The 20305-nt window shown below is 44.3% G+C and overlaps 2 protein-coding genes across 5 annotated transcripts in view; both read right to left on the bottom strand.

Annotated features, from left to right (window-relative positions):
- The window catches only part of EFCAB8 (EF-hand calcium binding domain 8), a 74519-nt gene extending 67339 nt beyond the window's left edge, over window positions 1-7180 (bottom strand). Inside the window, exons 1-2 of one of the 4 annotated variants that reach the window (XM_074406403.1) lie at window positions 5655-7180; window positions 1704-1755 (exon numbers count right to left, since the gene is read on the bottom strand). In XM_074406403.1, coding sequence (XP_074262504.1) covers window positions 1704-1745 — 42 coding nt within the window. In that variant the 5' untranslated portion in view covers window positions 1746-1755; window positions 5655-7180. Of the gene's footprint in view, window positions 1-1703 lie in introns of all 4 variants that reach the window. The other 3 variants (XM_074406402.1, XM_010342698.3, XM_074406405.1) reach the window with 3 other exon arrangements.
- Window positions 7181-14403: 7223 nt separating this feature from the next.
- The window catches only part of MAPRE1 (microtubule associated protein RP/EB family member 1), a 34003-nt gene continuing 28101 nt past the window's right edge, over window positions 14404-20305 (bottom strand). Inside the window, exons 6-7 of the mRNA XM_039479248.2 lie at window positions 17976-18128; window positions 14404-16111 (exon numbers count right to left, since the gene is read on the bottom strand). Coding sequence (XP_039335182.1) covers window positions 16055-16111; window positions 17976-18128 — 210 coding nt within the window. The 3' untranslated portion in view covers window positions 14404-16054. The remainder of the gene's footprint in view (window positions 16112-17975; window positions 18129-20305) is intronic.

The raw sequence follows: 20305 nt of genomic DNA, 5'->3' as shown, positions 1-20305 counted from the left end.
TCTCATAGTGAGCTCTTCAAAAGCGAGGGCATATTTAATTAATCTTAACAATCTAATTTGTATTAATTATCTCTAGATTCCCCAGCCCCAAGCATATAACAGACAATATGCTTGATAAAAACTCCTGTAGCCTGGCCAGGCGCTGTGGCTCATACCTGTAATCCCAGCACTTTGGGAGGCAAAGGTGGGCGGATCACAAGGTCAGAAGACCAAGACTAGCCTGGCCAATATGGTGAAACCCCGTCTCTACTAAAATACAAAAATTAGGCAGGCGTGGCGGCACATGTCTGTAGTCCTAGCTATTTGGGAGGCTGGAGCAGGAGAATCACTTAAACCTGGGAGGCAGAGGTTGCAGTGAGCCAAGATCACGCCACTGCACTCCAGCCTGGGTGACAGAGTGAGACTCCAACTCAAAAAAAAACTCCTACAGCCCATCCCACCATCACAACCTGGTGGACAAAATTAAAATTAAGTGGAAAAGTGGAGTCCATGTACAGACCACACATCATGGGGCTCAGGTATGTTGCATTTGGCTCATGTAGCTTTTTTGTTGTTTTTTTTTAGAGACAGGGTCTCACTCTGTGGCCCAGGCTAAGTGCAGTGATGAGCCACCATACCCAGCCTCAGGCAGCCCTTTAAAAGTACACTTAGGCCAGGCATGGTGGCTCACATCTGTAACCCCGACACTTTGGGAGACTGCGTTAGATAGATCACAAAGTCTGGAGTTCAAGATCAGCCTGGCCAACATGGTGAAACCCCAGCTCTTCTAAAAATACAAAATACAAAAATTAGCCTGGCGTGGTGGTGCTACACCTGTAATTCTAGCTACTCAGGAGAATTGCTTGAACTTGGAGGGCGGAGGTTGCAGTGAGCCGAGATGGAGCCACTGCATTCCAGCCTGGGCAGCAAAACGAGACTTCCTTTGTCTCAAAAAAAAAAAAAAAAAAAAAAAAAGTGGCCGGGCACAGTGGCTCACACCTATAATCCTAGCACTTTGGAAGGCCGAGGTGGGCAGATCACCTGAGGTCATGAGTTCAAAACCAGCCTGACCAATATGGAGAAACCCTATCTCTACTAAAAAACACAAAATAAGCCAGGCATGGTGGCGCACGCCTGTAATCCAAGCTACTCAGGAGGCTGAAGCAGAAGAATCGTTTGAACCCAGGAAGCAGAGGTTTCGGTGAGCCAAAATCATGCCATTGCACTCCAACCTGGGGAGCAAGAGCAAAACACAGTCTCAAAAAAAAGGAAAAAAGTACATTTAAGTTACTTGCAGCCAGGCGCAGAGGCTCACACCTGTAATCCCAGCACTTTGGGAGGCCAAGACAGGTGGATCACCTGAATCGAGTTCAAGATCAGCCTGACACGGAGAAACCCCATCTCTACTAAAAATACAAAATTAGCCAGGCATGGTGATGCATGCCTGCAATCCCAGCTACTAGGCAGGCTGAGGCAGGAGAAACAATTGAATCCAGGAGGTGGAGGTTGTAGCGAGCTGAAATCACGCCATTGCATTCCAGCCTGGACAACAAGAGCAAAACTACATCTTGGGGAAAAAAAAAAAAAAAAAAAAGTTACTTGCCCAGTAAATATCTGAGTATGCAACCCCTGATGCAGAAATCACTGTAGTTCCATGCTGGTAAGTGATGTTTTGGGTGACTCTGGAATGCCCCACCCTTTATTAGCTCAAATAATTGTCTCACCTTTTGGAGTTGAGGGATCTCTCCTAAGTCTTCAGAAGACATTAGTCTTGACCTAGAATAAAGAATCATAGTCAACTTAACTACTTCATACTAAGGACCATGTGGAAGGCTGACCTAACCAGGTCACAGAAAGACAGAAGTCAAGGTCAAGGGAGAGGGTGGCTGCCCCTTGGCCATGGACACTCCCAGCAAGCATTTGATGAGCATCCCTTTTCCCAGAGATTTCTGCAGCAAAAAGCTTTTGCCAGGCTTGCACCTGAGCCTTTCTTCCCCTGATAGAGAGGAGTTGTCCTGCAGAAGCCATGGGGTTTCACAAGTCTCTTTACTCCTGACTTAATGCCAGAGGCTTTCTAATGGGGATCACACTTTCTACAGAAGTAGAAGCGTCTTAGGAGGCCATGTGGTGGTCCAAGTACAATAAACAGATTAGAAAAATGAGGGCCCCTGACTTTCTGCTGCATACACCACCCCCCCACACCCGCTTTCCAGTGCCCTTGCAAGTCAGGACTTCGGGAGAGCTGACAGAACAGAGCTCTGCTCTGGGAACACAAAGGGATCGTTTCTATTGGGTCAGCAAGGCCACCATATGAGAAGGATGAGAGTGTTTTGTTAGGGTAATTGGAAAGCCAATCCACCTCATCAGCAAGTCCCACTAGGCAAGAGTCCAGAGGGCACTCTAGGATGGCAGGGGGACAGCCAAGAAATAGTTAAGCCCAAGACAGGCACAGGGGATGGATCAAGTGAGCCAGCTTGGCTTGACTTGAAGAGTCCTAGGGACAGAGGGGTGGGAGGAATCATGGGAGAGAAGAAAAAAAATTGGCAGCAAAAAGTAGAATCTTGAATACCCGACCAGACAGTCTCAACAAAATGAAGGGCAACTATAAAAATTCATGAGCAGTCAGGCACAGTGGCTCACACCTGTAATCCCAGCACTTTGGGATACCAAGGCAGGTGGATCACCTGAGGTCAGGAGTTTGAGACCAGCCTGGCCAGCATGGTAAAACTCTCTCTCTACTAAAAATACAAAAAAATTAGCCAGGCATGGTGGCAGGCTCCTGTAATCCCAGTTACTCAGGAGGCTGAGGCAGGATTGCTTGAACCTGGGAGGCGGAAGTTGCAGTGAGCAGGTATCACGCCATTACACTCCAATCTGGGTGACAGAGCAAGACTTTATCTCAAAAAAATAAAAATAGGCTGGGCGCAGTGGCTCACGCCTGTAATCCAAGCAATTTGGAGGCCAAGGTGGGCGGATCACCTGAGGTTGGGAGTTCAAGACCAGCCCGACCAACATGATGAAACCCCGTCTTTAAAAAAATAAATAAAATGGAAATAAAAATAAAAATAAAATTCATCAGCACAAGCTGGAGGGAGAAGACTGAATGCTAGTCAAGAGTGCCTTAGCCTAGCAGCCTCTTGGCAACAGCTCACACCTAAGCACCAAAGAAGAGAGAACAGCCTAAGGAAAGGAGATTTGGAAGCCAAGAACCAAGCTAACAGAAATGCCAGAACCATTTCCAGAAAAAAGAGCAAAGAGGGAAAGTGGTTTAATGTATGTGATACTGGGCTGTCCAACTAGATATTAAAACACAGGCCGAGGCAGGAGGATCACTTGCATCCAGGAGTTGGAGACCAGCCTGGGCAACACTGAGAGACATCTCTACAAAAAATCCAAAATTAACCAGCTGTGGTGCCACACACCTGTAGTCCCAGCTACTCCGGAGGCTGAGGTGAGAGAAGTGCTTGAGCCCAGGAGATTGAGACTGCAGAGAGCTGAGGTCGTACCACGGCACTCTAGCCTAGATGAAAGAGTGTCTCAAAAAAAAAAAAAAAAAAAAAAAAGAAAGGAAAGGAAAGAAATAAAAAAACGAATACCTGGGGCCAGGTGCGGTGGCTCACACCTATAATCACAGCACTTTGGGAGGCTGAGGTGGGTAGATCACCTGAGGTCAGGAGTTCAAGACCAGCCTGGCCAACATGGTGAAATCCAGTCTCTACTAAAAATACTGGGCGTGGTGGCACCTATAATCCCAGCTACTGAGGAGACGGAGGCAGCAGAATTGCTTGAACCCAGGAGGCAGAGGTTGCAGTGAGCTGAGATCACACCACTGCACTCCAGCCTGGGCAACAAGAGCAAAACCCTGTCTCAAAAAAACAAACACACACACACACACACACACAAAAAAAATACCTGGAAATCTGGGGACTGACACTTGAGGAGTAGCTACATTTAGGGGATAGAAGGAACGAAAAACACACAAGACAGCTAGGAAGATGGGATGCTACAAAGTAAGCCAAGGGGATAAGGGAAAGAAACGGCCACTGAAAAAGGCAATTAAGAAGTTACCAGTGGAAAAAGCTACAGAAGCTGTATATAAAATGTTAAGTCCATTTCTGTTAAGCATATATGCATATACATGCTGTCACATGCATACAAAGAAGCCTGGAAACATATACTCCAAAATTAATGGCAGTTATCTCCAGCAGGTGAGATTATGGAAGATTTTTTTTCTAGACAGACTTTGCTCTTGTTGCCCAGACTGGAGTGCAATGACGTGATCTTGGCTCACCACAATCTCCACTCCCAGGTTCAAGTGATCTCCTACCTCAGTCTCATTTGTGAACTGCAGGGTTGGTTTTTTTTTTTGACAGTCTCATTCTGTCACCCAGCTGGAGTGCAGTGGCATGATCTCAGCTCACTGCAACCTCTGCCTCCTGGGTTCAAGCCATTCTCATGTCTCAGCCTCCCAAGTAGCTGAGATTACAGGCGTGTGCCACCACACGTGGCTAATTTTGTACTTTTAGTAGAGAAGAGGGTTTCTTCTCCATGTTGGTCAGGCTGGTCTCCAGCTCCTGACCTCAGGTGATCTGCCCGCCTCAGCCTCCCAAAGTGCTGGGATTACAGGCCTGAGTCACTGCACCTGGCCCAGAAGATTTTTATAGTCTAAATCATGCCAATTTTCTGATTTGTATTTTAATTCAAAAAGGGTTCATGGCAATCTTCTGACATGAGGTCTTGCTGTGTTGTCCAGGCTGGTCTTGAACTCCTGGACTCAGGTGATCCTCACACCTCAGCCTCCCAAGTAGCTGGGACAACAGGTTCATGCCACCACACCAGGCTCATGGCAATCTTTACAATGTGTTTTAGTGGAGTGGGTAGGAAGGTGGTAATTTAAATGACTCCTTTGTGAAAGGCCACTGTTGACAAGTGATTGCTGCAGCATCGTTCATAGGAGCAAAAACCAAAAGTGAACCATTCTAGATCAAGAAATGGTGAATAAATCAGTACGCCTGTACCTAGGACATCACCCAAACATGCAGAAAGATGAATCTGACTTTCAGCAGCTAAGACAGATTTCCATGAAGTACTAATAAGAAAAGCAAATTGCAGGCTTGGCGCGGTGGCTCACACCTGTAATCCCAACACTTTGGGAGGCCAAGCAGGGAAGATCACTTGAGCCCAGAAGTTTGAGACCAGCCTGGGCAACATGGTGAAAACCCATCTGTACAAAGCATTACAAAAAATTAGCCAGGTGTGGTGGCACTCACCTACAGTCCCAGCTACTCAAGGTGGGGTGGGAGAATCACCAGCAACCAGGAGTTTAAGGCTGCAGTGAGCTGTAATCACACCACACCACCACACTCTGGGGCCTGGGTGACAGAATGAGATCTTGTCTCAAAACAAAACAAAAACCCCAAGACACAGAAAAGGGTGCACAGTATGATGCCAATTTTTGTAAAAGAATGAAAAATAGGCTGGGCACAGTGGCTCACAGCCGAAATCCCAGCTACTCAGGAGGCTAAAGCACAAGAATCACTTGAACCCAGGAAGTGGAGGCTGCAGTGAACCAATGTCATGCCACTGCACTCCAGCCTAGCCAACAGAGTGAGACTCTATCTCAAAAAATAAAAAGTTACCACCATCAGAGGAACAAAATGACATCCATGACGCACCTCCTGATCCAATACGCTCAGGGCACATTGCTTCAGTAGTATTCCTGCCAAAAATACACATAATCTGAATCTAATTATAAGAAAACAGACAAACCCAAATTACACGATATTCTACAAAACAATTGTTTTTTTTTTTTTTTGAGATAGAGTCTCACTCTGTTACACAGGCTGGAGTGCAGTGGCTCAATCTCAGCTCACTGCAACTTCCACCTGACAGGTTCTGATGATTCTCATGCCTCAGCCTCCTCAGTAGCTGGGAATTTATAGGTGCATGTCACCATGCCCAGCTAACTTGTGTTTTTAGTAGACTTGGGGTTTCACCATGTTGGCCAGGCTGGTCTCGAACTCCTGGACTCAAGCGATTCCTGCTCACCTTGGCTTCCCAAAGTGCCGGGATGACAGGCATGAGTCACCGTACCTGGCCAAAATAAAATGCCATGTAAATCAAAGAAAGGCGAAGGACTCTTAGAGAACTGTTCCTTAGCTAAGGAACTCTTGATGTGACTCAAGAGACCCAACAACTAAAGGCCATGCACGACTCTGAATTGAATCCCAGACTGGGACAAAACAAATATGCTGCAAGCGCTGCTATTCAGCGAAATTATGTAAAATTTGAACGTGGACTCTACATTATTAGACATTTTATTAATGTTTTCTGCTTTTGATAACTGTATTGTGATTATAAGAGAATGTCCTTGTTCTTAGGAAATGTAAACTTAAAAGGACATGATCTAATTCTCCAATGGTTTAACAAATACATGTTTAATAACACAAACGTAGCAAAATGTTCACAATTATCTGCACAAAAGGACGTTCTTTGTACTAGTCTTACAACTATTTACACATTCTTATTTAAAACTAAACGTTTTGTAAAAGAAATGGCTTTCACCAGGAGAAAGAGGTTCCATGTATGTTCATGAAAAGAGGCAAAGCGCCACATGGAAAAAAATACTGCTTGCTGGCAAGAGACAACCCCAAAGAAAAGGGCAGAAGAAAGACCATTCCTCCAACAGTGAAGGGAAGGAAGAGAAGGCTGAGATGTAGAACTCTTTATATTTAGAATTAGAGAAAGATCAGATCAGAAGTCACACCCATCTGCCTCAATCTGTTCCCTAAAGTTGACCTGTCTGGAGCTGACAGAAGAGGGACAGGGCAAGGCAAGGCAGGTGGGGAGAGAACAATCTTGAACGGGGATAGGAACTCAGAGCAGCCACTAGGGGAACATGCTAGGGATGAGAGAAGAATGATAGGGTTGTAGGAATTTGTAGAGGCAGAAGATTCAGGGATACTTGCATTGAAAGTCAGCCAGGACATGGGTAAGAGCTGTTCTCCAGGTTCCCAAGCGGCCTTGGAGCTCAGGCAGAGGTGTTCAGCAAAGTTATACAATCTTTTGGAGGGCAACTTTTACCCAAAACCCTCACTTACCCTGACTGAATTTGATCTCCCCAGTTATCTTGCTGGCAAAGTGCTATCACTTTCCAACTTCCATCTCTACAAAGACATTGGCAGCTGCTCCCAGTCCAAGACAGCTCCTTTATGAAGTCAAGATGGAACTCTGGGTCTGCTGGTCACATTTAGAAGCAGGGAAATGAGATAGAATTCCGTATGAAGAACAAAAATGAAGCATCAGAACCCATCCCCCAAACCATAAGCACACAATCACTTTTCATCCAATTTGAAACATTTCTTTTATTGAAGAGGTTGAACTTACACAGCAGACAGGGAAAGGAGCTACAAGCACAAACAGCCAGGACAAGCACAGGTACAAAATCATACATAAAACAAGAGGGAAGCTGGAAGACACCACGGAGTCCTCTTCTAAAAAGCAGGCTTCACCAAAACCAAAAGGCCAGCTGGCTCCAGGACAGCGAAAGCACGACCCCTCTGCCCTCTGCATAAGCTCCAATTCTTTGAAAATAGGAAGGAGACAAGAGATGTGAGATGGGAGACTTATAAATCCAGACTTCAGGGCAGGCCTAGACTTGATACAGCCACTGCAATCTTGGTCCGCGGCGCAATTTGGCAGACAAGTTGGTGAAAGGCAAGTGTATGGAGATTTCAATCAAGAAAGTGGATTCCAGATTTTTTTTTTTTTTTTAAATGAGATGGGAGTTTTGCTCTCTCGCCCAGGCTGAAGTACAGTGGTGTGATCTCAGCTCATTGAATCCTCCGCCTCCTGGGTTCAAGCAATTCTCCTGCCTCAGCCTCCCAAGTAGCTGGGATTACATACAGGCACCCACCATCACATCCAAGCTAATTTTTGTATTTTTAGTAGAGACAGAGTTTCACCGTGTTGACCAGGCTAGTCTCGATCTCCTGACCTTGTGATCCACCTGCCTCAGCCTCCCAAAGTGCTGGGATTACAGGTGTGAGCCACCACGCCCCACCTGGATTCCAGATTTTATAAGACACCCAGCTAAATCACATTTCACATGGAAGTGGATGTTTTCAAATGCTAAGTGACCACCAAACAAAACATTCTCCCTGGGCCTTCACCACTCTGAGAATACCAACATACAAAAATAAAAAAAGCTTCCATTTCATCAATAAGGGAGACAAAGGATTTTGTCAGTGTACAATATTAAGAGTGGATGAATAAAAAGTCAAAAAAGGTACAGAAGTCCTACAAATCAGAGTTTACTAGACTAGATATTAATAAATTAGAAGAAATTTAAAAAAAAAAGGTTGATAGCCCTAAATATGAGTTTTCCACTGTTTCTTAGCTTAGTACGTTCATTTTCCAATACAGCGTTAGCAATTCTTACAGCAATTCCTTCATTTCTCCAATAACACACATTTATTAATCAAATGGTATATATTTTTCACTATAAACTATCTTCACTGATTAATACATTTATCAATATTTTAACATGGCCTAAAATATGTTAAATTCTGTCATAATAAATAATTTTTCCCTCCCTGGAAAGAAACATGAGTAAAAAAAGGAAAATATTAAGATGTATTCCACTTTTTAATTAAGGAAAAATTCAGAAAACTCCCACCTTTTAAAAAAAGAATGAAAATATGATCAAAAGTAACTCAGGTTAAAAAACAGTAACAGGGCCAGGCACAATGGTTCACACCTATAATCCCAGCACTTTGGGAGGCTGAGGCAGGAGGATCCTTGAGCTCAAAAGTTTGAGACCTGCCTGAGCAACACAGTGAGACCCTGTCTCTATTTAAAAAAAAAAAAAAAAAAAAAAAAAAAAAAGTAAAAAGAAAAAAAAAAAAAACGTAACAATAAAACAAGTGAGAAGAAGGGCATTCAGAAGAAAAAATCTCCTAAACTTCTGCACAAAAATAATTCTTGCAGAGTTAGAAGTCCTACCTGAGACTGATTCAGGCATCACTTGCTAATGCTGAGGAAATTCTGACTGGAAGGGAGCAACTCACATGAACAGAAGCAATTTCCCGCCCTAGAGAAGGCACTTCCTCGCACTCCCACTTAGCTGCAGTGCCAATACTGTCCTTTCAAGCCGCAACACTGTGATTTTAAGATGTCAAACTTGTATCCTGCTTCAGCTCTATGTAATTTCTCAAAAATTTCAAGATGCAACTCCATAGCCAAAAAGTGAGCCTTTTCTTTTTCAAAAAATAGAAAGAAGTCACTGACTGCTAGAATTAGCAGGGACCCTCAAGACTGGTATGGCTGGATCACACCCTTGAGCTGGCAGTAGGTTGAAGTCAGTGACTCAGCTCACATGACATTTAAAACCACACAACACTGCCAGAGCGAGCTACAGGTTCAGATGCCAATGATTTCAAAAAACCACGATTCAAGAAAAAGGCAGATTCTCATGTGTTCAGCAGCTACTTTAAAAACAAACAAACAAACAAAACAAAAGCACTTATTGGCCAGGAATGGTAGCTCATGCCTGTGATCCTAGCACTGTGGAAGGCCAAGTGAAGAGGACTGCTTAAGCCCGGGAGTTTGAGATCAGCCTAGGCAACACAGCTAGATTATGTCTCTACACAAATTAAAAAATTAGTTGAGTACTTCCTTCCTGAAGTGCGGCGGGGGCGGGGTGGGGGGGGCGGATAAATGGCCTCGGGGGCCGAACGCGGCCCATGGGACGTAGTTTGGGGACGCCCGTTCTAGGCATTTGATGGGTCATCTGGTTTGTTCTCAAATGGTCACAGGACAAAGAACTTCCTCTCCTCACACTCAGAAACAGGTCTATGAAGGCTATTTCCATTTCACATTCCAGAACCTGAGAGCCTCCAATACTGAGGAAACAAGAGTTAAATTTTGACACACACACACACACACACACACACACACACACACCCCTCAAGATTTAAGGTTCTAGATTGAGGAGCCTAGAAATTTGACTCTAAGGCTAGACTTGCTCACCTAGATAACCAAATTAATGAAGCTACTCGATACACTCAATAGAGTACAGAGAAAGCTTCTGTAGTACAAGGACTAAGGTAACATTACTTTCCAAATCAGATTAAGCCAAAGGGGAAACAGATAGACCATCACAATTTACAGCTATATAACAATTTGGGCTAGGCACAGTGGCTCACACCTGTAATTCTAGCATTTTGGGAAGCAGAGACGGGTGAACTGTTTGAGCTCAGGGGCTTAAGACCAGCCTGCAATATAGCAAATCCCGTCTCTACAAAAAATACAAAAAAATCAGCCAGCCAGGCAGGGTGGTGTGTACCTACAGTCCCAGCCACTAGGGAGGCTAAGCCGGGATGGACAGCTTGAGCCCAGGAAGTTGAGACTGCCATGAGCCATGACTGCGCCACTGTACTCCAGCCTGAGTTGCAGGAGACCCTCTGACAAAACAAAAACAAAAACGAGACATAATTTGGCTGAAGTCATCTAGGTTAATGGTTCTAACTATAGTCAAGTTTAATGTAAGAGTACAGAATCCCTTCAGGCTTTTTTTTTTTTTGAGACGGTGTTTCGCTCTTGTTACCCAGGCTGGAGTGCAATGGTGCGATCTCGGCTCACCGCAACCTCCGCCTCCTGGGTTCAGGCAATTCTCCTGCCTCAGCCTCCTGAGTAGCTGGGATTACAGGCACGCGCCACCATGCCCAGCTAATTTTTTATATTTTTAGTGGAGACGGGGTTTCACCATGTTGACCAGGATGGTCTCGATCTCTCGACCTCGTGATCCACCCGCCTCGGCCTCCCAAAGTGCTGGGATTACAGGCTTGAGCCACCGCACCCGGCTTTTTTTTTTTTTTTTTTAATGGAGTCTCCCTCTGTCACCAGGCTAGAGTGCAGTGGAGTCATCTTGGCTCACTGCAACCTCTGCCTCCTGGGTTCAGTTCTCCTGCCTCAGCCTACCTAGTAACTGGGGCTACAAGCACATGCCACCATGCCCAACTAATTTTCGTATTTTTAGTAGAAACGGGGTTTCACCATGTTGGCTAGGATGGTCTTGATCTCTTGACCTCCCCTTCAGGCTTTCAGAGAAGAACTCTGAACACTCAGTTATACCGTCACATGTGAAAACAAAGAGAAAAAAAGAAGCGTCGGGCCGGGCGCGGTGGCTCAAGCCTGTAATCCCAGCACTTTGGGAGGCCGAGGCGGGTGGATCACGAGGTCGAGAGATCGAGACCATCCTGGTCAACATGGTGAAACCCCGTCTCTACTAAAAATACAAAAAAAAATTAGCTGGGCATGGTGGCACGTGCCTGTAATCCCAGCTACTCAGGAGGCTGAGGCAGGAGAATTGCCTGAACCCAGGAGGCGGAGGTTGCGGTGAGCCGAGATCGCGCCCCATTGCACTCCAGCCTGGGTAACAAGAGCGAAACTCCGTCTCAAAAAAAAAAAAAAAAAAGAAAAGAAAAAAAGAAGCGTCATGAAGATACAGAAATGAATATGAACTCATCTGGTTTTAAAATTTTACAAACTGAATGTGTGAACTGAAAGGTATGATATAGAGCCAGGTGTGGTGGCTCACACCTGTAATCCCAGCATTTTGGGAAGCCAAGGCAGGTGGATCACTTGAGGATAGGAGTTCGAGACTAGCTTGGCCAACATGGCAAAACCCCATCTCTACTAAAAATACAAAAATTAGCCAAGCATGGTGGCACACACCTGTAATCCCAGCTACTCAGGAGGCTAAGGCAAAAGAATTGCTTCAGCTTGGGAGGTAGAGTTTGCAGTGAGCCAAGATGGCACCACTGCACTCCAGCCTGGGTGACAGAGCAAGACTCTGTCTCAAAAAAAAAAAAAAGACATATTCCAACAGTGCCAGACCAGAAAAATGTGTGGGTGCCTCACAACACTGATCACAGACTGAGGTTCAGCTTGTTTCAAAGCAAAGTTCTCTGTTGTGAACAGTCAGATTTGGGTCACCCACATGCTAGCAGGCTAATCTGATTAGGTTGATCGGACTAAAGCTTGCATTTTGTTTGAGGACTTTGCAATAAACTCTGGTCAACATCACAAAAGGACTCCTTTATATTCAATCTTCTAAAGCAATCCTTAAAAACTACAGAACATCACCTTGGCTAGAGCAAAAGAAAACTACTTGCTTTTCAAAACGCTTTACATTCTAGAGAGTAAACCTTAAAGAAAAATGGGTTTTTAAGTCAATTTTTAAATCAATGAATTCGAGACACTGAATCTTCATTTAAAAGAAAACAAAAACAGGGTAAGAGCAATAGCCTGAAGACAGAAGGGAGTTCTACTCGTCCATACTACCATGCTGAAAAATATTAAAAGAGCATGTCACTTATGTTACAAAATACCCAAACCCTATCTGAAGGAATGCCCTCCCAAATTCTCAGGACACAAAAGCCCTGTCTGTCCTAAGCTTTTTCTAATCTATAAACAGAATTTCAGACCGCATCTAAAGAACTCGTGCCATAAATAATGCCTCATCTGTACAGAGCTTTTTAGCTTTGTGGTTTTTTTTTTTTTTTTTTTTTTTGGTCCATTGCCCCTTCTAATCCCAACAAATACCCAGTGAGAGAGGCACTTCGCCAAAATCATCATCTGTTTTGCAGGTAAAACAGAAGAGGTCAAATCGCTCACAATTCACAAAGCAGGACAGACCTGCAAGAGGATTCACGTCTGATGTTCCCCTTGCCAGAATGATGATTTAAAATTGCAGACATACAGATAAGACCCAAGTCAAAATGCAGATTTTCAGCCTCCCAACTCAGAAAACTCTGGTGATGAACTTTATTACAAACACAGTATGTCAAGCAAGTTCCCCATGTGATTCTGAAGCCCATCAGTCTGAGGATCACCAGCACAAATAATGAATCTTAAATCCAAATCAAGCCAGATAACCCACTTGTTTACCTGTCCTTCACGCAATACAGAACTTGCCAAGCAAACCAAGCAGCAAAGACTGTATGTGCTTCAAATTCAAGAGGCAGGTCAATGCACTTGGTCAAAGATACCCAGAGTATCGGCTTCTCTCCTTACCAAGGTACCTTCTCAGTTGACAGCAGCCAAGAGTATCTTCACAAACTCCTTCTACTCCTGGAAGGTATCTTCTTGTAGATGATCAATACATATGGTGTCGAATTCCTTCTAAAGGTAATTTAAATTTCAAGGGAGGTATCGCACCATTAAGTAGGGGTGCAACCCTTGTCAAATCATCAGGTTAGGTTTACAGAGCATCTATCACCATGACTCTACATATCCTACAAAAAACTACCTTCTGCTCGTTTAACACTGTTTCCAACTGAAAATAGCAAGTCTCCTTTTGACTCATTTTTAATGGCATATAATTTTTTAAGGGAGAAAAAAACGGCGACAATTTTAGATTATTTTATAGATTGAGATGTTAACTGCCTTTGAAACATACTTTCAGGGCTGGGTGCAGTGGCTCACGCCTGTAATCCCAACACTTTAGAAGGCCAAGGCGGATCACTTGAGCCCAGGAGTTCAAGACCAGCCTGGGCAACATAAGGGGACCCTGTGTACAAAAAATACAAAGATTAGCCGGGCGTGGTGGTGCGTGCCTACAGTCCCCGCTACTCATGAGGCTGAGGTGGGAGGATCGCTTCAACTCAAGAGGTCAAGGCTGCACTGAGCCAAGATCATGCCACTGCACTCCAGACTGGGCAACAGAGGGAGACCCTATCTCAAAAAAGAAGAAAGGAAGCAAGAACCACACTTTCAGGAGAAAAAAACAACCTCCCATGGTCATCTGCCAAGCACTGTCCTGCTGTATTTCTCAGGAGGAAATGCCCTGAAAAGGCTTCACAAGCAGACAGGCCAGGCCTTAGACTTCCAAGAGAAAGAATCTCTTACAGCAATGAGAATTTTAAAAAGCAAGAGGCTGTTAAATGTAATGTGAATGAAGAGAAAACGAAGTCGGCTTAGAAATAAGCACATCTTGCCGGGCGCAGTGGCTCATGCCTGTAATCCCAGCACTTTCGGAAGCCAAGGCAGGCGGATCAGGAGGTCAGGAGTTCAAGACTAGTCTGGCCAAGATGGTGACACCCCATCTCGACTAAAAATACAAAAAAAAAATTAGTTGGGTGTGGTGGCACATGCCTGTAATCCCAGCTACTCAGGAGGCTGAGGCAGAGAACTGCTTGAACCAGGGAGGTTGCAGTGAGCTGAGATCGTACCACTGTACTCCAGCCTGGATGAAACAGCAAAACTTTGTCTCAAAAAGAAAAAAAAAGAAAGAAGCACATCTGAAAAAACAGTAAAGGATTAGAAAAGATCAGTCCTCATTAAAGAAAGACAAGCACTGGTTTCTCATCACTTGAACCTAACAGCATACACCCAGGGTAAGACAAAGTTCAGAAGACATGATACTCTTGAAATACAGAATTTTATTTAGAAACTGTTTAAAGTAGAAAAAAACCCTGTCAAGAAAGACCAGGTGGAAAATGGGTTCCCAATAAAATGGAATTTTAGGGCAACAAAAGTCTAAAAGGCCACAAAAGAGAAATAGCACCACTGTCATTTGAACAATGGCTGGTTACTTGCATTTTTTGGCATTGTTAATCACTGAATCTGGGTTTTCCTCTGAATTCCACACAAAGCATGCACTACACAATTTTATCATAAAACACCTGCTTTCTACACACATTTTAGGACAAGCTACCACCAGAAACAAATCAATACAAATACATCAGGGGCTGAACAATCTCAGTAGTGGGTGAGACACATTTTGCAGAATCCTGCCAAAAAAGGAACTGAATAGGCTGTGGGCAAAGCAAAGGAGGGAGAGTTAAGGAATGAAATATTTTAAATATTAATAATTAATTCAGACACGGTACTGTATTTTCTGCAAAAGAAAATTAACATTTAGTAACACACTAATGAATTTTATCTCCAAAGAGATTAGTGCACTGGCAAAGTATTCGGATTACAGTGGAGAGCTGTGGACAGCAGATACCGAAAACACCCCAGCCTTGCAGATCCCAAGGTAACGATGGCCTTCACTAACCACTCCCTTTGCCAGAGGTCCAGAAAGAACTTGCAGCATGATCACCTGCCTGCTGCATTTCCAACTCTAAGCAGCAAACTTCAAGGAGCCAAAGAGGAGTCCCCAATGGGCAAGGGGAGCAGAGAAGAGAAACATGGTAAATGTAAACCCAAAAGACAACAAAATGGGATACAATCGCCACTGAAATCCCAGAGATGTGGGCAAGTCCCAAAAAGTAGTTGTTAGATTAAAAAACTGGGCACACCTCACTTCCCCAAAAACATAATACATAGAAATTTCGGGGACAACTGGAAAAATAGAGAAATGCTCAATGAAAACCGAGCTCTTCAACTCGAACATCTCAGGGCTGAACCACATCCTCTATTATTCAGGCAACGATGCCTCTTGCCTTTTAGCAAGGATGCAACGGGTCAATGACACCAAATGGCTTTACAAAGCAACTTTTTGAATGTTCCTTTTAGACCAAAGCCTGGGCCTGTGAGGATTCAAACAGCCCTGTAAGACCTGTGACAGCAGGTTCCAAAGGGTCCAAGGTCTGACCCTTCCTTCCCAGACACAATGTCAAATGCAAAATCTCCTGTCATGTACATTTTATATTTTGAAATATGGAAACATATTTTAAATACTCTTAAGGCATTTATTTATTACAACATTCTCTGATTTCACATTAGCTTAAAATTCAATTCAGTCTTTACATTACTCCACTGAGGTCGCCACCTCCTCCAGCACTCAGTGTGACCCGCATCTGCACACTGAGCCCCACGGTCAGCCTCTCTGTTTCCCAGGTGAACCAACTCGATGTTAATACTGCTCTGCTACAAGGTAAAAGCTCCTAACTCAAACTTATTGGAAAAGGAGTGAAACGTCTGCAAAGTGCACTTTAAGAAGAGGTACTTTTTGCTTATGAAAAGAAACCAGTGAGTCCTCTAAGGATAATAAAAGGGAGTATTTTACAGTTAAGCACATGATTTGGAGTGAAGAATTCGGATGTTGCTCTGCTGGTCCAGGCTGTTAATACTCTTCTTGCTCCTCCTGTGGACCCCCTTCATCAGGTATCACAAAGCCTTCCTGAAATGGGAAAATGAGAGGGAAAGCCACTGAAGATCCATTTCTACTTTGAGTTCACGTTCCTCATACTTAAAGCCTCTCAAAGACAATGGTTCGTCCCAGCTCCACCACACACCTGGCATTTAATCACACAGGCCAGGTGACTGCTATTTTATTTCTTTGGTTGTAGAAATGGATCTGACCAAAGACAAAAACTGAGCACAATCAAATTTACTCTCAGACTTGTGAAAGTGATGGATCTGTACACTGTCTTCATTATGGTAGTAATTTCACCCATGCCATCAAACATACAATTTAAATATGTGCAGTGTATTATGTCAGTTATACTTGTAAAAAATAAAAAGAAGGCCAGGTGTGATGGCTCACACCTGTAATCCCAGCACTTTGGAAGGCAAGGCTTAAGCCCAGGAGTTCCGGACCAGCCTGGGCAACAAAGTGAGACATTATCTTAAAACAACAACAACAAAAAACTAGCCAGGTCTGATGACACATGTCTATACTCCCAGCTTCTCAGGAGGCTAAGGCAGAAGCTGCAGTGAGCCATGATCACACCATCAGGCATGCCAGCCTAGGCAACAACGTGAGACCCCATCTCTAAAAGAAAAAAGAAAATTTTACTCTCAAAAATCCCTGAAGTCCCCTGAGAAGTTTATTGCTCTAACATCTTCTCGCAATAAACTGTCTATGCAGCCAGATTTTCTTTTACACCTTCCTTTTGTTATACTTATGAGCCATGCTTGACCCAAAATATTCACAACAGCAAGCCTGACCCAACATCAGTGGCAAAAAAAATTGAGCACACAAGGAAGAGCAGATTCAATGGCTCCTACCTCATTCTCATCCCAGGGCATTCTGGCATGGACTCAGAGCAGGAAATTGCTATACTATTCTGCTGTAAAAATTAGGCTTCTACTTCAACCACCATCTTATTTTTATTAACTCTCTATAGCTGAACTTGAGATGTGGCTCCACTAAAATAATACTCAAGACTAAACCAAGGACCCCTATCTCTTCGTTGCCTTTTTTTCATTATATAGTAAACAGCAAGCTCTAAATAAAGATTTATTCAACAGATTATTAACTTTTCAGTCATCTGTCTTAATACCCTGAAATTTACAAGACACGTCTCAAGGACAGTGAAAATAACAGCACTATTACCACCTTATATTTGCATAGTGCTACACAGACTATAAATTGCTTGTAGTTTGAGCCTACTATTTGTAGACTTTACTAGGCATGCTGAATTACAAACATGACCATTAAACAGTGGACACAGCCAAATACCAAATCCTAAATCTAGAAAAGAATGAATCTTCCCTGATCAATTAACATATCATAATTAATATCAGCAGATTGGCTGTGCAATAAAGATGAATCCAAAGAAACCTGATCACAGAGTACTGTGAGGGAGTTGGAAGCGAGCAAATTCCTAGGAAGGAGGAAAAACGCACGCCCAGAGATGACGTGATTTGGGGGCACATTGTGAAAAACGGAACATGTGCCTGCTTCTCTGGGCATGCCTCGGGCCCTGATAAAACAGAGGCAGCACCTGAAGCTGAAGGATCCAAGCTATAAGAAGTGGGGTAGGGTGGGGTGGGGTAGGAGTTGCTCCTGGCTAAGAGCAGTTTGTGGCACACACTACAGACACTGGGCAAGCCAGACACCTTGTCCTATTCCTTCTTCAAAAGCTTAGAGACCTCAGGCAGAAGCTAAAGCTGGGCAGAGCTGCCCTCTGCCCAACTTTGAGGGGTCAAAGATGAAGTCTTTTGATGAACACAACACTGGAATACAACAAGCAACAGCACACAGCTTGGCAACACAACTATGTAAAATGGAAAGAAAATATCCTCATATCAACACATACATCTGTGGCATACAGAATGTCTACAATCCTCTGCAATACAGGGTCGTTTTCCCCTTCATTCTCCTGGCAAATCAATTCAATGTTCCGTAGCTTTCCAAAGTAGAAGTCCCTCTCTTTCTCCAAGTCTTCAACAGTAAGTTTCAATACGTTGACCTGCACAAGACGTTAAAAAGAGCGAGATGCCTGGCATTAGTATGGCAATAAAATATCAGACAGACTTCTAACCCAAAAGGAGATGTGGTCTTTGATCAAACCCCAACAGACAAAAACCACTTCAGTTTAATGTCAATTTTCTTCAGCCTCAGATAAACAACATAGACTTGTTCCTGGCAACCTTGACAATAACAGCTCCCAGAAAGGGCAGACTACACCTTGAAACATGCAGGCGCTTCTCAGAGACTGAAAAAGGATTAAGGAGAAAAAACTAGGGAAGCCTGAGACAATTACAGCCCAGTAAGGTAGCTGACAATCATAAATTGAGTCCTCACCAAGGGACTGGTCAGTCGAGTCCAGGTCTGATTGCGTGACGGGGTCAACAGACAGGACCCTGGAAAGGGCTCAACAGAGCACTTTGGAAGCCCAATGGAAAGTGCGCTGACCCTCCGTGAGCCCCACTGAGGGGCTCTGATTCCCCTTAGAGGCTATAAAGAAATCAGTCTCAGTGCTTAGGCCAGGACTCTATCTAGCCAAGAGCAATTAATGTTGTAACACTCACAGTCCTATGTGTACTAGCCATGGTGCATCCTCATTCCAGTGTACTGTATTCACATCTATGACAAATGAATTCAATTTAACTCTCACTGAATGCATGTTTCTTGGCATATCCTACAGCATAAAACCCTCATAAAAACCTGTATTTACAGGCCAGGGCCATAGAGCAGCATGGAAAATCAAGCAAGAAAATTCAAGGTACAGCCACTGAGAACAACCTCGGCAGAAGGGAATGCTACAAGTCAGAAGGGACCAGAGAAGTCAACTAGTCCAGCCTTCTGAACTTACAGCCACAAAAACAGAAGCATGTCAGGTGTGCAGTGGTGCACACCTAGTTTCAGCTACTCTGGAGGCTGAATTGGGAGAATCACTTAAGCCCAAGAGTTAAAAGCCAGTCGCGGCCAGGCATGGTGGCTCACGCCTGTAATCCCAGCACTTTGGGAGGCCAAAGCGGGTGGATCACGAGGTCAGGAATTCAAGACCAGCCTGGCCAAGATGGTGAAACCCCAGCTCTACTAAAAATACAAAAAAATTAGCTGGGCGTGGTGGCAGGCAACTGTAATCCAGCTATTCGGGAGGCTGAAGCAGAGAACTGCTTGAACTGGGAGGCAAATGTTGTAGTGAGCCAAGATTGCACCACTGCACTCCAGTCTGGGCAACAGAGCAAGACTCCATTTAAAAAAAAAAAAAGCCAGTCATAACAACATAGCAAGACTCTGTCTTTTTTTTTTTTTTTTTTGAGACGGAGAGTTTCACTCTTGTTACCCAGGCTGGAGTGCAATGGCACGATCTCGGCTCACCACAACCTCCACCTCCTAGGCTCAGGCAATTCTCCTGCCTCAGCCTCCTGGGTAGCTGGGACTACAGGCACACACCACCATGCCCAGCTAAGTTTTTGTATTTTTAGTAGAGACGGGGTTTCACCGTGTTGACCAGGATGGTCTCCATCTCTTGACCTCGTGATCCACCTGCCTCGGCCTCCCGAAGTGCTGGGATTACAGGCTTGAGCCACCGCACCCAGCACAAGACTCTGTCTTTTTAAAAAATAAATAATAAAAATTTAAAAACAAAAACAAACAGCTTATCTAGCTTCCTCACAGCCTGATGAAGATGCTAAACACAACAGAAGAGATCAAGTCTCATCCCAGGAAGAAAGGACCCTCTTTATAACCTGCATTCAAAAAGCATCCAGAGCCGGGCGCGGTTGCTCAAGCCTGTCATTCCAGCACTTTGGGAGGCCGAGGCAGGTGGATCACGAGGTCGAGAGATCGAGACCATCCTGGTCAACATGGTGAAACCCCATCTCTACTAAAAATACAAAAAATCAGCTGGGCATGGTGGCGCGTGCCTGTAATCCCAGCTACTCAGGAGGCTGAGGCAGGAGAACTGCCTGAACCCAGGAGGCGGAGGTTGCGGTGAGCCGAGATTGCGCCATTGCACTCCAACCTGGGTAACAAGAGTGAAACTCTGTCTCAAAAAAAAAGCATCCAGAGATGAGGAGCTGGCAACACCACCAGGACAATTTTATCAAAGCTGACTTCGAAGTGCATCATCAAAGTCTTGTCAGGCCAAATCAGAATCACAGTTCTAGACAGTCTATCACTTTTCCTTTGCCAACC

The sequence above is a fragment of the Saimiri boliviensis genome, chromosome 9 (assembly GCF_048565385.1).
Source record: "Saimiri boliviensis isolate mSaiBol1 chromosome 9, mSaiBol1.pri, whole genome shotgun sequence".
Lineage (NCBI taxonomy): Eukaryota > Metazoa > Chordata > Mammalia > Primates > Cebidae > Saimiri > Saimiri boliviensis.
Note: the sequence above shows the minus strand (reverse complement) of the source record. Positions and strands in the feature narration are given on the sequence as shown.